A 16,399-nucleotide genomic window follows, 5' to 3' on the forward strand; every position below is an offset into this window, starting at 1 on the left:
TCACCGTGACATAATCCTCTGGACTTAACCTTCTAGAACCCTAAGCAATTCTTTCTCAGTGGCCATTATAAATATCAATAGCAATGTCAGCGGCCACTGGTCCCTGAGTGTCAGTCCCTGGACTGCTTACATGTCAGTAACCCCAAGAGGCAAAAATTCCTGCCCCATTTTGCAGCTTAGGGAACCAAAGTGGCCACTGAGTGGCTCAGATGCAGGTGTCCCCGAGCACGGGTCCAGCAGCTGGCTGAACGCACACTGAGGTCTCCATGCACTGCCCACCACAATTCGGGTCTCCCGTGGGGGCTGTTTGGAGGTTGAAAGGGAAGGTGCGGCACTAAGGTATCCAGACCCACAACCAGCCACCCCTCTCGGTAGTTCCCCCGCCCCCACTGTCTCTGAGTCTGAAACACTGGCTCTGTGACTTGCGTGTCTCCCCTTCTTGCCCCAGCCCCATCAGGTCCCACCGCTGGACGCCACTGTGACCAATTTGAGAGGCAGGTGCACAAACATTAGCTCCCTCCTCCTGTCCCCGGTGTGGTGTGTGCCACTTCCCAACTGGGAAATGATTCACTGAAGTTAGCCCGTCATCGCTAGTCTAGCAAGGCCTTGGGTGATGGAATTTCTCCAAGGTAGACCTGAGAGGGATAGATCAACATTGCAGGCAAGCACGCGAGCTGGCCGGTAACAGCTCTTGCCTGTGGGAGCCTTTCAGACCCTGTGTGAAAGCAGGGCTTTCCATAACTGGGCTCACCGAATTCTCCCAGCTTCCCATAGGAAGCAGATATGACTGGGGTCCCCTTTTTACAAAGAGGGACACCCAGGCTCAGAGAGGTGAAGTCCGCCGCTCGAGGTCCCACAGCTAAGCTTTGAACCGAGTGGGACTTGAGCACAGAGCTCTGAGTGCCTCACCACCATCCCCCCCCAGGCGATCCCCGAATGAGTGACTGCCCGTCCTCTATGCTGGGCCTACCTGGATGGTGTGCATCCCCGGCCCTCGCACCGTGGGAGGTGATGAGCTCGGAAAGCATCACTGACCGTCTGCCTGCCTCCACTCGGAGCGTGACGCTTGCAGACGAGTGCTTGGTGCAGGCGCGTTGCCCTGCCCGCCCCTACCTGTGCCCTGAATTATCGTGAGCAAAGGGGGGACCACGCAGAGAGTGCCTCAGCTCATGGGCCCTGCGTGGACAAGGTTCCTGCAAGGATTCGGTGAGATGATGTATTCGGCTATTCGTTCAACCAGCAAACAAACACATATCAGGCTCCTGCTGTATACAAAGCGCTGCTCTAGTTTACCTGCTCCCTTGGTGTCACGAGGACGGGAAGGGCACTTGCATTCCTGTCCACCAGGTGGCTGGCTCCGGGCTAGGGCGTTCCGCCTTCATTGGATTCTTGTGACCAGCCTACATGGTATGTTTCGCAGAGAGATTTAGGCTCCCGGGCTCAGGTGGCCCACGTACCACCTAAACAGCACCTCGGGCATCAGGGAAGCTACGCACGCCTCCTGCAGGTGGTGCCCTCAGTTAATGGTCCCCGTGCTTTTCTCCTTCCCCCTCCCTGCTGCTCCCAAAGCAAACCTCAGTCCTCGACTCAAGTGCCCTCAAGACCCGGGTGCAGCTCAGCAAGAGAAGCCGCCGCCGGGCTCCCATCTCCCACGCCCTCCGGCGCAGCCGAGTCAGCGAGTCGGAGAGCAGGTCTCCTTTGGAGGACGAGGCTGACAATGCGTGGATGTTCAAGGACTCAACGGGTATGCCATGCACCCCTTTCTGCCCAGATACCACGTTGAACAGCAGGATGGATTTGGGTTAGACACTGAGCAGAACTTCCTGCCCTTATCGGTTGTAGGATATTAGAACACAGTTACAGAGGAAACTGTGCTCTCTTACTCTACAGACCTTATTAGAAACCAGGTGAAAAAGGCTTTTGTCAGGATGACCTATTAATTTGGGGCTGCACAGGTTGCAAAGGACAGAGGCACAACTTAATAGGATTTTACTGTTTCTGCCTTTACCGTTATTAAATTTACTCAGACTTCTTTCCATTTGTTTGCTGGTCTGAGCCCAGATTCTCGAGTTGGAACATCAGTTCTGTTTATCATCTGCCATTTTTGTTTCTAATAAATTATAATTACTATTTTTAATGTTTATTATTTATTTTGAGAGAGAGAGACAGAGTGTGAGCAGGGGAGGGGCAGAGAGAGAAGGAGACACAGAATCCGAAGCAGGCTCCAGGCTCTGAGCTGCCAGCACAGAGCCCAACGCGGGGCTCGAACCCACAAATCGTGAGATCATGACCTGAGCCGAAGTCAGACGCTTAACTGACTGAGCCACCCAGGCGCCCCTGTAGCAAGTTATTTAAGGCTACACATTTTCCTCTGAGGACTTCTTTGGTTGAATCCTGTGAATTGAATCTTAAGGAGCCAACAGGAATTAGCCAGGGAAGGGTATTCCAGACAAAACTATCAGTGGGATCAAAGGGGCAGGTGTGTAGAAAGAACGTCTGTGTGTGTGTGTCAGGGGCCTAAGTGGTTTGGGGCTGCTCAAGCCGGGAATAGCAGGGATCGTGCCAGAGAGGTGGGCAGAGGCCAGCTCGTGGACAGTCGTGATTCCTTGCTAAGGAGTTCGACTTTGTGGCTGGGGAGCCATGGAGGCACATGAAGAAGCGAAATCTCTTCTTATAATGGAAACCAGAGCAGGTGACCCCCCCCCCACTCTACACATACACAGCAGTTAGTCTCACACACGCCATTGCAGGGCCTTCGTCCTCTTGGGGTTCACCCATGGCCAACAGTGGGGTGTAAGACTTCTCTCTGCACACTTTCCTGGGTTTTCTGAGCCAAACTCCACCGAGCTGCCTGGAGCAAATAAAAACCAATGTGGGAGGGGCACCTGGGGGACTCAGTCCATTAAGCATCCGACTCTCGAGTTCAGCTCAGATCCTGATCTCACGGTTCAGTCCGTGAGATCAAGCCCTGCATCAGGCTCTGTGCTGATGGTGCAGAACAAGCTTGGGATTCTCTCTTTCCCTCTCTCTCTCTGCCCCTCCCTGACTCATGTACACACACACACACACACACACACACACTCTCTCTCTCTCTCTCTCTCTCTCAAAATAAATTAACATTAACAAAAAACCCAACAACAGTGTGGGGACAGAAGCACACCAATACCCCCAGCAGGAACATGGCAGCATCCTTCTGGTTCCCAGCAGCCTTGAGGAGCCAGCCTGGGGCTGGGGAGGCCTGGGGGTATGCCTTCTGAGCCCACCCCAGCTCCCTACATGGCCTGGGGGGTCCAGAGCAGCAGACCTTGCCTGGTTCCTCCCCAGCCCCTCCCTGCACCCCTCACTGCTTCCAAGCCCGTGCCAGAGCCCCCCCGGGAGGCTAAAGCCCCTCGCTCCTGACTCCTGGAGGAGTGGGGACAAACAGTCCACACCCCCAAAGTGTCTCCTACGAGGCTGCAGCATGGCCATGCAGTTAAGTCCCTGAAAAGGGGGCTTGGGCTAAAGGAAGCAGCTTCCTGGTCCAGCTCTGAGCAGGCCTCCCACAAGACACACGAAGCCCCCAACCCCGTCTTTTAAGAGGACGGGCCGCACGCATTGCTGGCTGAAAGCATTTCTGTGTCCTTTTCTCCGCCAAAGACTTCCTTCTCTCTCCCTGACTTGGAAGGAGCTGGGAGCCCGGAGGTGGGTCTGACTGTCCCTTCTCCCAGGAGAGCACCCATCGTACTGTATTGCCACTGATGAGGCACCTGAGTTTGTCCTCGTCTGTAAACTGGGCCAGTGATCCATTCCGTACAGGGCCGGTATGAGGACCGCGTGAGGGACGGTGTGCGGGGGACCTGCTGGCCGCCAATGACCTCGTGCTCTTTTCTTTGCAACAGAAGAGAAATCTCCCAGGAGGGAAGAGTCCGATGAGGAGGAGAAGCCACACAGGGCCGAGAGGACCCCCACCGGCCATCCCCAGAGGATGCCCGTGTTTCCAGGCATGGACCCGGCCGTGCTAAAGGTACCACGCTTCACACCCGGAACGACCCTCAACCATGGCAGCGCAGAGAACGGGTCCCGTGTCTCTTTCCCTCCCTCCCTCCTTCTCTGCCTTTCTTCCCTCCCTCCCTTCCTTCCTTCCTCTCCATTTTCCAAACCGTTTGACTCACAAGAAGCCTCGAAAATAGTACAGGGCGTTGCCCTGCGTGCCTCGCCCGGCTTCCCCCGGTGATGCCTCACGTGACCACAGTCCGTGTCATTTGTCGCAAGAAAAAGAAGCCAGTAGACGGCAGATGCATGCTGGTGCCTGTGGTTGATTTTATAGGCCTTCAACATGGCAGTGTCTTAGTTTTTTGGATTCATTGTCCAGCGTTGGAGCAAACGCTACCTTACAGGGCGGCCTAACATAGCAGGTGGTGAAAGGCTCCGGGCTCCCAGGTGGATGCGTGCGTTAACTCCTGAGGCCAGTCCTTGGGTCCCTGGACACAGCTCAGATCCACTGCGCCCTGTGAAAACGAGGCCCTTGCAGTACGTTTGCTTTGGTTAGCACGAGTTCCTCGAGCCTGGTGGCAGCCACACCTGCTGGGGTCACTCCTGGCCACAGGCGACGCTTGGTCGTCAGTTACCATCAAGGGAGGCCAGCAGGCTTATTCTGGAAGGAGCCCTGGAGTTGGGGGGTGGCGGTGGGCAGACCTGGGTGAATGCCAGTTCACGAAAACTGTGACTCTGGGCGAACTGCTTGAGCTCTGACCTTTCGGCAACTCCTCTGTGAAATGGGGAAGCGGGCTACTGTGTGTCATGTCAGGCCTGGTGGAGCCCAAACGGGGGGCGTCCTGTGCACAGAGCCGTGAGGCAGACAGTAGTGAGGGAGGCCGTCCCAGAGCTGCCTCAGAGACAGCTGTCACCTGCCACTGTCCCAGCCCCGGACCCCCGAGGTTCAGAACCCTGTGCCCACCGTACTGTCACCCCGTCCCCAGCCAGGCCCTCCAAAAATGGGTGAAAATGCACCCTGCTTTTTTCCTGCGGGAATCCGATGGTGAAAAAACCTCATTTTATTCATGTGGACACAGGACCAAGGAGCTTGGCAGAGCTGAACATCCTCTGCAGGATGAGGCCATTACCTCCATGGCCAGGTTCTCGGGAAGTTAAAGGAGATAGAACGTCCTGACCTGAGAACATGCAAATGGTGACTTTTCCATCAAAGACAACATGATTGTGTGGGGTTTTGATGGTGGTCCTTTGATCCTAGTGGTCAAGGGTGGCTGCATGGACCACAGGCCTGGCCTCCAGTTTCTCTTAGCCTCCGAGGTCAGGCTGTGTTTCCTGCCTGGGTCCAGTTCAGTTGCTGGGGGGCCCTGTTGTCACCATGCAGCGATGATGCCATCAGATGGGACCCTTTCCCAGACCAGAGGCAGTTACAGACTCGGCTCTCTTCTCTCCCCAGGCTCAGCTGCACAAGAGGCCAGAGGCAGACAGTCCCAGCGAGACCCCAGGCTGGACCCCCCAGCCCAAGACCCCCAAGTCCCCCTTCCAACTGGGCAGTCGTGTGTTGCCCTCCAGCATGGAGAAGGACGACAGGTGAGGGGTCCTGCGGATGAGGCCCCCCCAACCCCAGACTCAGGATGCACTTCTGGGGGGTGCTTAAAACAGAACGGAAAGAGAGTTTCAACTGTTTTCTCCCTTTAGAAGCAGAACTTTGATCACTGGAACTCTCAGCAGCCTGATGTCTGAAAACACACTGAGGTGGGGCACCTGGGTGGCTCAGTCGGTTAAGCGTCCAACTCTTGGTTTCAGCTCAGGTCATGATCTCACGGTTCGTGGGTTTGAGCCCCACGTCGGGCTCTGCGCTGACCGCTCAGAGCCTGCTGTGGATTCTCTCTCTCCCTCTCTCTCTGCCCCTCCTCCACTCGCTGTCTCTCTCTCGCTTTCTCAAAAGTAAATAAATAAACACTTAAATAAATAAAAATAAAAACACACGGAGGTGGGGGTAGAGGACCAGGAATCAAGGCAGCTGGCCTCACTCTTTTCCTCCTCTCTCCACGTCCCCCATGGAAGTCCAAGGCTCTGTTGTGGGAAGACTACTGAGCTAATCCAGCCTTCTCCAGACCGATGGGGAAACGGAGGCGTCCTCCCTCCTCTTACCCTCCAGGGAAGGGCCTTCGTCTCAGGAGAATCAGGGAGACCCTGGAAGATGGATGGTAGGGCACAGCCAGGCTGAGCAAGACAGCTTAATTCAGCTGCCCTGCCTCGAGTCACTGCCCCCATCCCAGGCTGGGCCAGCACGACACAGAGACGAGCCCAGCACGGCACCTGCCTCCTCCCCCACCCAGGGGGCTCCCAGACCAGGCGCTTCAGCAGCTGGGGGTGGAGGTTACAGAGCACGCTTTAAGGGCACTCAGGTCACACACATCACACAACCGGGCTTCATCCCAGAGGTGCGGCTTGAGAGCTGCGTGGCCTGGGAGAGTCCCTGGGCCTCTCTGAACCTCAGTCTCCTCATCTGCAAAATGGGTTGACTCAACCCCCCTGACCTTCCAGGGCGGTCATGAGGATGAACTGGGGAAGTGTGTGCGGAGCCCTTCTGCACGTGCTCAGGAAAGGATAGTGGGATTCTCGTCACGAGTTAGCACATAAAAGTTAGGGGTTGTTCCCGCTAGGACTGTAATGTCGTAAGTGCTGTGAGAGAGCAGGGGTTGGCAAGCTGTAGTCCACGGGCCGAATTCCGCCCACGGTCTGTTTTTGCAAATAAAGCTTTATTGGCACACAACCACACCTATTCCTCTGTGTATTGTCCACGGCTGCTCTCCTGTTACGGGCTGCAGGGCTGACTATTCATAACACACACCTCCTGGCCCACAAAGTCAAAACGACTTACTCTCTGGCTCTCTATCCCCGTGCTAGAGGAAGGACTCATAACCCAGACTTGGGGAAGGAAAGTGCAGAAAAAGGCTTCCAAGAGAAGAGGTAGCCTGAGCCGAGTCACAATGGACAAAGAGAAGGCAGCGTGAGGGGGGTCCCAGGCTGAAGGCACAGCACGTGCAAAGGCCTCGAGGCACGATATTACGGGGAGCTGCGGGCAGTGCCTATTATTAGAGCACAGGGTGGGCTGTGGGAAGCAAAAGACAAGAGGTTGAGAGAGAAACAGACCACAGCTGAGACGGTGCCTCTCATGCCCTGGGGACACGAGAATCGCTCTGGAGTCAGCAGAAGGTTCTGGCATTTCTCTGGGGCTGGAGGAGCCCCCACACCAGACCAGGGTCTCAGAGGCAGCTCTGGAGGCCGGGTCTTGTGCCTCCGCCATCAGGCAAGGCTTGCCTGGGGTAGCCTGGAGCCCTGTCTGCCCAGGGGACCTCTCCTTCTTCATAGACCCCCCCCATCCCTCTTTCTGGGTCACCAAGTTCCCCGAGCCCTCCGGGGCCATGGGGTCAGGGACTCTCCCTGAGAACAGCGTAGATCAGGTCTTGTGAGTACTTGTGTTTGAATTATAAAAGTAGTGTATATGCCCACCATAGAAATTTTGGAAAATATAAAAAGAATATAAAACAGAAAACAAAATCACCCATGATTCGTGCCCCCCCCCCCCAAGACCACCAGTGTGATGCTGGGGTCTCTCTCCTTCCATTTGAATGTAATTTTAAATGTAATTGAGATGACGTGTGTGTACGTAGCTCATTTTCCCGTTAACGTGTTTCATGTGACCGTTTTCCCAGGGCCATTAGACAATCTTCATAAAAACGATCTTTTTCTTGAATAAAATTTCAAACGATGATGACTTTATTGTTTTTGTTAAAATGGTACGTTCTCATTACAAGCAGTTTGGAGGACACAGTAAAGTACGTGAAGAAAGTAAAAAATAAAATACTCAGAAGTGTCACCATTGAGACGGTAGCTGCTCAAATGTATTCACTTAGAGAGATGTGTCGACCTGTGCACTTGTGGTTTGAGTACTTTTCTGGGTGTGTGTGTTTTTTTTTTTTTTTTTTTTTTCAACGTTTATTTATTTTTGGGACAGAGAGAGACAGAGCATGAATGGGGGAGGGGCAGAGAGAGAGGGAGACACAGAATCGGAAACAGGCTCCAGGCTCCGAGCCATCAGCCCAGAGCCCGACGCGGGGCTCGAACTCACAGACCGCGAGATCGTGACCTGGCTGAAGTCGGACGCTTAACCGACTGCGCCACCCAGGCGCCCCACTGGGTGTGTGTTCTTAAAAAAAAAAAATTAAAACAAATCTTGACCTCTTCCAAACAATCATTTGTTACCATTTGGTAAACATAAGGCATCTATCTGTGTCATACGGGCGACATATTAGTCAGTGTCTTCCAAAGAAATAGAACCAGTTGGATGTATATATACACATGCACACACAGAGTAGGAAGAGACAGGGAGAGAGAGGGAGAGGAAGAGGGCGGGGGATGGGAAAGGTAGAGAGCAAGGGAGAGAGAGGGGGAAAGAGAAGGAGGGAGAGGGAGAGGGAGAGAGATTGATACTTATTTTAAGGAACTGGCTCACACGATTGTGGATGCTGGCAACTTCCAAATCCATAGGGCAGGCCAGTAGGCTAGAGACTCAGGGAAGAACCAATGTTGTAGTTTGAGTCCCCAAAGCAGTCTGTTATCAGAATTGTGGGGAGCTCAGTCTTTGTCTATGAAGGTCTTCAACTGATTGGATGAGGCCCACCCATAACATGGAGAGTAATCTGCTTTACTCAAGGTCTACTGATTTTTTTTTTAAATACTAATTTCTTTAAAAAAAATTTTTTTTTTACATTTATTTATTTTTGAGAAACAGAGACAAAATGTGAGCGGGGGACGGGCAGAGAGAGGAGACACAGAATCTAAAGCAGGCTCCAGGCTCTGAGCAAGCAGTCAGCACAGAGCCCGATGCGGAGCTCGAACCCAAGAACCGTCAGATCATGACCTGAGTCGAAGTCAGACGCTCAACCGACCGAGCCACCCAGGCATCCATCCCAATACTAATTTCTTTTTAGAAAATACCTTCACAGAACCATCTAGAATAATGTTTAATCAAATACCTAGGTACTGTGGCCTAGCCACGTTGGCACATAAAAATAACCATCATGGGCGTTTCCATGGGTGGAGAGCTAGAAGGATGGAGACACGCGTGGGTGACAAATGGATTGATGGATGGAAATAATTCTGTGTCAAATGACTTCACAGCTGCAGATCATTTCATAGAATGGGCATACCACGATTTATTTAATGTTCCTCGTTGTTGGGCACTTTGATTCCCATTTCTTGCTCATCAGTCACGTTAACACGGGCACCTTTCCTACCTGCGAATGCCCAGCTCAGAGGCGCCTCGGCACAGAGGGTTCAGAGTCTGGTACCGCATAGCCCCGCCTGCAGGGAGTCCTCAGTCTGGCTCACGCTTGACTCTCACTGGCTTTGTGGTTTCAGGTCGGAAGAGCCCTCTCCCCAGTGGTTAAAGGAGCTGAAATCAAAGAAGAGGCAAAGCCTGTATGAGAACCAAGCTTGAGCAGGTATGAAGGGGCGCAGTGGGGGAATGTGGACAGAGCCTGCAGTCTGCAGAGTCAGGAACCTAGGCCAGAAGGCAGAGGGTTGGAGACTTTTGGACCCTAGGAGAGAAAAGGGGAAATGGGTGCGGGTGTTCCAGGCTCGTATAAAGAGGGCTGTGGTGACCTATTTCCTCTTAGGGGAAAAAACCCAGGTGGACAGCCTAGGGGAAGAGCCAGATAAACCTGGGCTCTGGGCTCATGCACTTGGCTAGCTCTTCTCACTGCATCTCAAAATGCTTTCATAAAGTGGAATGGTGAGACATCAGAGATTAGCTTAATCCAAAATGTCCCCAGTTTTTGCATTCATATACAGCCTGCATAATTAAAAATTAATTTGGAAAAAAAAAGATTAAAAAAGTCAGATGATTCGATATGCCCCAGTGCAGGTCCCAAATGACTTCAGATCTCGAACTTCAGTTTCCCCATCTGTAAAATGGGCTAATCGCGTCCATGTTGCCAAGCGGTCCCCAGGGCTCAGTAAAGATGCACAAAAGTGCCCGTGGTTAGTCCTAGGGGTAGGAGCGTGTGGTTCATGCTCCCTAAAAGTCTGCTCTGACATGAGTAGCACAGGAGACCCGCCAGCCCCTTACCCACAAACCTCAAATCCAGAAGACACCGACAACGAAGCATTTTCATGACCTACTTAGAGGCAAACCTGACCTGCATGGATGTCTTTACATTACACTGCAGGTGTGATAGGGGCTTTGCATAATATATATGTATGTTACATGATACATATATGCATGTATATACGTTTATATAATAAACGTCCCCCCCCGCAATTCTAAATTCCCATCTAAATCTGTGCTCAGTTTTAGATAAGGAATCAGAGCTCGTGTTTATTTTGTGTTTAGGGCTATACATGTGATATCTCAGTTAAACTCATAGAAATCCATATGAGGAAACTGAGGCTGGAACCCTGACCTGACCCTAAATTTCACATTTGTTTGACTGCATCTGACCACCGGCCACCTTTCTCACCCCACTCCTCCAAAAAACAAAACAAAACAAAACAAAACTCCAAACTCATCTTTCCTAACCTATGGCTTGTGGGGATGGCCGTCTTGGAGAATACCCAGAAAAGGTTTTAAGGCTTAATGGCAGAGACACATAGGGTCACATGTTCCCCTTGCTGACGTCAGGACTGTCTCTTCCTCTCCAGATAGGGGACACTGCCACGTCTAATGAACAGAAGCCTTAACTGTCAGAACCTGAAGACGAGGCCACGCTGTTGCCATTCGTTCCTGCACATGGTTACCTGCCTGGGCCCTTGCAGTTGGGTGGAGAACACCGGCTGGGGCCTCCTGGCCCTCCACAAGCTCACCCCGGATCAGGGCGGCAAGACCCACCCTCCTCAAGCAGTTGCACGTCTCCCCAGACAGCACTTCAGGCTGAGAACGAAGCCAGGCTGCCCAGAATTGTCCATGTTGGTGGTTTTGTGTTTTCCATAAAAATGTGCATTTCTACCTACTTTTACACACCACTCCAGGAACATGGGTTTGAGGCTGGACCATCTCCCTGGGTTCTGGAAAAACACCTGTATTGTGAAAGCACTTCGTCCTCCAACCCCAGGGCAGGTCTCTTTCAAGAGCATATTTCCAAGGAAGAAGAAACCATCCGTTTCCTGCTGTAACTGTGGTCCACGGCAGTGTTACAGGGTTGGGGTTTTGATTGTTTTTTTGGCAAGTTCTGTCTCCCTCCCTCTCAAAGAATCAGCAGTTCCAATTTTTTAAACACACACGTCTTTGCAGTGTATTAATCCTTTCAGCGGGGCTGTGTGCATAGTTGACCTGTCTCATTATACGTCTTTTTTGTTTGCTTTAGAAGACGGTAAAGCAATAATTCAGCCAATTTTCTTTGAAATTAGATATGTACATATGTTTTTTTATGTTAAAGAGCAGAAGGAAAGATATGTGAAGAGTTTGCTTGACATATTCGATCATCTCAGGTTATCTCATCCCTACCCGATGCTTTTAAAACAAATTCTAATTGTCACCCTTGTATACCAATCTTCTTGGTTCCTTTCCATCTGAGCTCTGATTTCTATGGAGTGACCTTTGTCCCTTGGCCTCAAATGTTCATAAATTGCAGCCCAAATGGCAGTGCCTTTTCACTCAAACATCAGACCTGCCCTGAGAATCTTTATCTCCAGTCGTTTTTGAACATCACCTGCACTGCCGGCATGGAAGAACCTTTCCAAATAGGTCTTTGAACAAATGCATGAATGGGGGGTTCTTTTTTTTTTCTTTTCACCTCTTCCTTCTACCACTCCTCCATCCCCCGCCAACTCCACCTGACCAAGTGCTTATTTTAGGTCCAAACACAGGAAGTGAGGGTCTTGCTGAAACTCTTCTCTGGACGAAAGTGCTGGATGCTAGGTGACAAAGTATAAGGTTCACCTTGCCTCTTTTTTTTTTTTTTTTTTCTTGATAGCACTAAGCTCACTCCCAGGAATCTCCAGGACCTCTGGGGATCATCTTTCTTTTTGGAGATTCTCAACACCAGCCTCCTCCACCTCTGAAACCCAAGGCTCCCGCAAACATCCCAGATATGCTTGACTGGCCACCTGCCATGCCTGCAGTCGCCATAAACTTTGTGCCAACCTTGCCTGGGCCGTTCACAGGGCACCCTGTGACCACTGAGGGGTGCCAGGGCTGAGTTTCCTAAGGCTATATATGGAAGGCTATATATGGGGATTGAGCACATGTACGCCCACCCCCTGACTTCCCAAGATGTGAAAATCTTTCTTGATAAATCCATTATTTGCAAAGGGTGTCAAAACATACCATACCATCCTTCCCCCTGGCCATGTCTTCAGGGGTCTCCATGTGTCTCCCCATCTCTTCTTCCTCCCTCACCCTTTACCATCTCTTCCTTCTCTTGGGGGGTGGGTGTCGGGGGTGAAGAGCAATCCTGTTTCTTCAGGTTAAGCCAAACATCTGGGTCCCGGAGGGCAGTTGTGGTTCAGCACCACGGACAGGGACCGAAGCCCCACCCCCTTCCCCCACCCCCCCCACCCCCCCGCCAGTCCTTTTGGCTGAACTTTGGCTACTGATGGGCAGTTGTTGAACCATGTTACCCACCCAACCTTTTGCATCTGGAAGCCTCATTGCATCTGTGTCTAGAGGTTTGGCCCTGCTTGGTAATAATTTGAATTCCTTTCATTCCCCAAGTTAGTGGTCAATCAGTTCTCTGGGGCATTGGGTGGGATGCATCTAGGAACTGCTGCTTTGTGATTTTCCTTTTTCCTTTCCCCTTTCACTTTCCCTTTCCTTTCCTTTTTTTTAAAATTTTTTTTTAGATCCACTTAATGTTTTAGAACAGTTTTGATGCAATGGCTTTCCAGGTCAATAGATCCCCTTTAAAGACACTCCGCATGTTCTGACCCTGACTCTTCCTGGCTCCTGTCTTTCTTTCCTTCAGGCGGGAAGGGTCCCTTGATGCCATTTTGGACAGTAGGAATTTACCTGCTCAGTTCAATGAGAATATTGATACCCATGCAGAACTTTCCAAGGTTCAGTTCTGTTGTAGCCCAGTATATCCAACAGGAAAGAAGAACACTTGAACGTGAGATTAATCTGGAGATCTTTTGCCTATCCTCCCACACCTTGATTGGAAATAAGAATCCATTTAATTCCTTCGTGATTAGGATGTACAAAGTCCGCCCCCCTTGAAAGTGACTAGAGCAGCCTCACCTCTCCACTGTACAAACGACCATCACAGGGGGTCAGGAGCCACCGTCTCCCTGCAGGCTCCCCATGAGCTCTGGATCCCACTATGACCAGCGCAATGATGTTAGAAGTGACTGATGCTTTGGAACTTTTGCGAATAGCTGGGCACGTGTGTCATTGGTTTTCTCCTCTTTCTAAACTGAGTGAGCTCTGGCGCTCAGTGGACAGTTGTATGCTAGTTTCTTGAGTTTGCCTGGGCCACCTTTGGATATCTGTGTCTTCTAAAACTAACTTAATATGCCTTAACCATTTGTATGCAATCAAGTCACCTGCCCTCATCCAACTGCCTTCCTGGGGGCCTTTGGCTCTCCTTAAATGAGAGCCTTATACTGAACACAAAACCCTATGTACGCACAGTCTCTCCCTCTGTCTACACACACACACACACACACACACACCCTTTGCACGTCAGCATTTTGATGGCTGGTCTTTTGATCGAGTCTGTGTGTTTTTCCCCTCCAGTGGGTCCCCTTCTTCATGGTCTTTTGCCTAATGAAACAGAGGCCTTTGGCTTGTGAAATCCCATGGTGAGACCTCAAAAATCAGTGTTGTGGGGAATTCCTTGGTGCCATCAGACAAATTCTGGTGAACTCAAACGCTTGCGTTGTTTCGATGTTGGGGGTTTTGAATGACACTGACCCGACAGCCTCAGGTTGTCCAGGATTCAGGAAAAGGACAATGAGATGGGGAGTTTTTCCAGGGGGACAAGCCAAGTCATCTGTTGTGAGACAAATGTGTTTCCCTTTGTGTGTCCTGGGAAGTGAGGCCAACTCTAGGCATTGCTAAGGAGCGAGAATAGAAACAGGCACAGGTCTGAGGTCCCAGAGTTTAGGGGCTGCGCAAGGGATTGGGGGGAAGCCCTTGACGTGCTTTCCCCACAGGAGAGCTCAGCTGCTCCCACCCGGTGCTGTGAACTGCTTCGTCCATTTATGCTTGTACATGTCTTTGTCACACCCCCAGATTGCCCCAGGAGCTAGGCATAATCACAAAGCTGAAAACCCACAGGGACATGGCCAGATCGCCTCCCAAACTAAACACTTTCTCACAGGTGACTCGGGCCTGCACAAAAGACAGTGTCCCTCCCAAGGAGAATGCTGGCAGGCCTGCCTCTCCCTCATCAGTTTCTGTTTCTTCCCCCTCAATCCTTGTGTTTCCCCCTGCCCCATAATCCTGTCCCTTAACACAGGAAGCTAGGTTCCTGTCCCTAGAATTTCAGGGTGAGCCTGAGGGGAGAAGTAGAGGCAGGAGAAGATCTCTGTCCAATGGGGGATACCCTCCCCCCTTAAATCACACCGTGGCAAAGTCACCATCGTAATGGAGAAACCTACAGCCTCAATTGTGCCTTCCTTCCACCACCATGTATTAAACATGGAAGCAAAACTCCCATGGCACCATGGTTCCGTGGGGTGGGAGGGACAGCACTGACCTGGAGGGAGCCACCTGGAACAGGTAGGACCCACTCCGCATGTGGAAGGCAGTCCACCTTGGGTTACACCCACCTAGGAAGCCACGGTTCCGGGCTCTGCTGTGCTATGAGTCAACCCCGCTGGGATTCTGGGCAAGCCGAGGTTCTGGAAACGTAGGGCCACATAGAAAGCCAGTCAGTATGCGAGTGTGACAGGTGTTCGCCACCCTCTGTCCTTTGGTTCCCACCATCCCACCCGTCTAGAATTTGCTTTCTTTTGTTTGGATTGATTCCTGTGGGGAGGGGTGCAGAAATCTGGGTTCTGCAGACTCAGCCTCAGGTTCCTGGAGCGCTAACCCTTAAAATCAATCGGCTTCTCCCCGAATCTTCTTAAATAGTCACTGTCCAACCTGGTGCCGGACCATCTCCCTCTATGAATCCGACTGGCCCCTTTTTTTGACAATCTCCAGTGGTGTCACGCCTACAAAAAAAAAAAAATGCTGTTGTCTAAAGAACAATTTGAGCTTTTTACTGGTCTCATTTCACATAGCCTTATAGATCCTGTAAATAGGGGGCTCAAAAATAATATATTGTGTTATGGAAGATAATTTTGTACTGTGCTGTTTCTTAAATCATACTAATATCCTAGAAACGATGTACTTCCCCGATGGATCTGATCCTCAAAACACTTTGTAAGATGGAGGGAGTGGAAATATATATAAATCCGCTATATATTTTCCTAGCCTTTCTTCTGGGTCCCTTCCTGAGATATTTGAGTCACGGTAGGAAAGAAACTCCAGTCCTGTGTATAGGTAAGTTAAACCTGCCTGCTGGTGTTCTTGCAATTGCCTTATGAATTCGCAAGCTCTAGGGGTTCTGAACAGAAGGTGGACGACAGGTACTTTATCCAATCCCAAAAAGAGTCTCTAATCGCGTGACTGAGAATTCATCTAGAAAAACTTATATTTTTAACGTTAAAACAAATGGGGGCTTCCTGGACCTCACAGAGTATTGGATATCTACAAGTGCTTTTATATTTTGTAACTGTAAAGAGGTTTCATACGCACAGAAGAGCAGTTGGGAATCTGGCCAGCTGCCATTAAACACGATGACCTTTGCATGTACAAAGATGTTGCATTCAGACTATGAAAATAGCAAATAAAGCTTCGATGCAAGTTGCACTGGAGAACTCCGTGTGTCAGTGTCGATGCAAGTTGCACTGGAGAACTCCGTGTGTCAGTGTCGATGCAAGTTGCACTGGAGAACTCCGTGTGTCAGTGTGCGGATGAATGGACTCTCCCATGCATGCACCAGCTGAGTCGGTCTGTTGTCTGTGCTGAGCTGGGGGCCACCGGCAGGAAGGGGGGGAGCTGAGGTCCTGGGAAAGGGGACCCGTGGAGACAAAGCAGGATTTCCATTCAACGTGGGGTTGAATCCTCATTCTGCCTCCTCCCAGCTGTGGGAGTGCTGATAGCGGCATTAGCGGGCAAGAGTTTAAGCCAGTGGTCCTCAACTGGGTGGATAGTGGCCCCCAGATGGCACCTGGCAAAGACAGGGGACATTCTTGGTTATTACAAAGAGGGACGGGAGGTGCTTCTAGCATCTAATGGGTAGAGGCCAGGGGTGCAGATCAATATCTCACAGGGCACAGGACGGCTCCCCCCACCACCAAGAATTAACTGGCCTCCGATGGCAATAGTCCCGATGCTGAGAAACTTTAGGCGGAGGAAACGTGGCATGTGAAA

General features: G+C 51.2%; 1 protein-coding gene across 1 annotated transcript in view; it reads left to right on the forward strand.

Annotated features, from left to right (window-relative positions):
* The window catches only part of KIAA1671 (KIAA1671 ortholog), a 147,884-nt gene extending 132,044 nt beyond the window's left edge, over window positions 1-15,840 (forward strand). The window contains exons 8-12 of the mRNA XM_030336348.1: window positions 1,570-1,744; window positions 3,879-4,003; window positions 5,426-5,559; window positions 9,400-9,482; window positions 10,681-15,840. Of these exons, the coding sequence (XP_030192208.1) occupies window positions 1,570-1,744; window positions 3,879-4,003; window positions 5,426-5,559; window positions 9,400-9,478 (513 nt within the window). The 3' untranslated portion in view covers window positions 9,479-9,482; window positions 10,681-15,840. The remainder of the gene's footprint in view (window positions 1-1,569; window positions 1,745-3,878; window positions 4,004-5,425; window positions 5,560-9,399; window positions 9,483-10,680) is intronic.
* The last annotated feature ends 559 nt before the right edge of the window (window positions 15,841-16,399 follow it).

Source organism: Lynx canadensis, chromosome D3, assembly GCF_007474595.2.
Source record: "Lynx canadensis isolate LIC74 chromosome D3, mLynCan4.pri.v2, whole genome shotgun sequence".
Lineage (NCBI taxonomy): Eukaryota > Metazoa > Chordata > Mammalia > Carnivora > Felidae > Lynx > Lynx canadensis.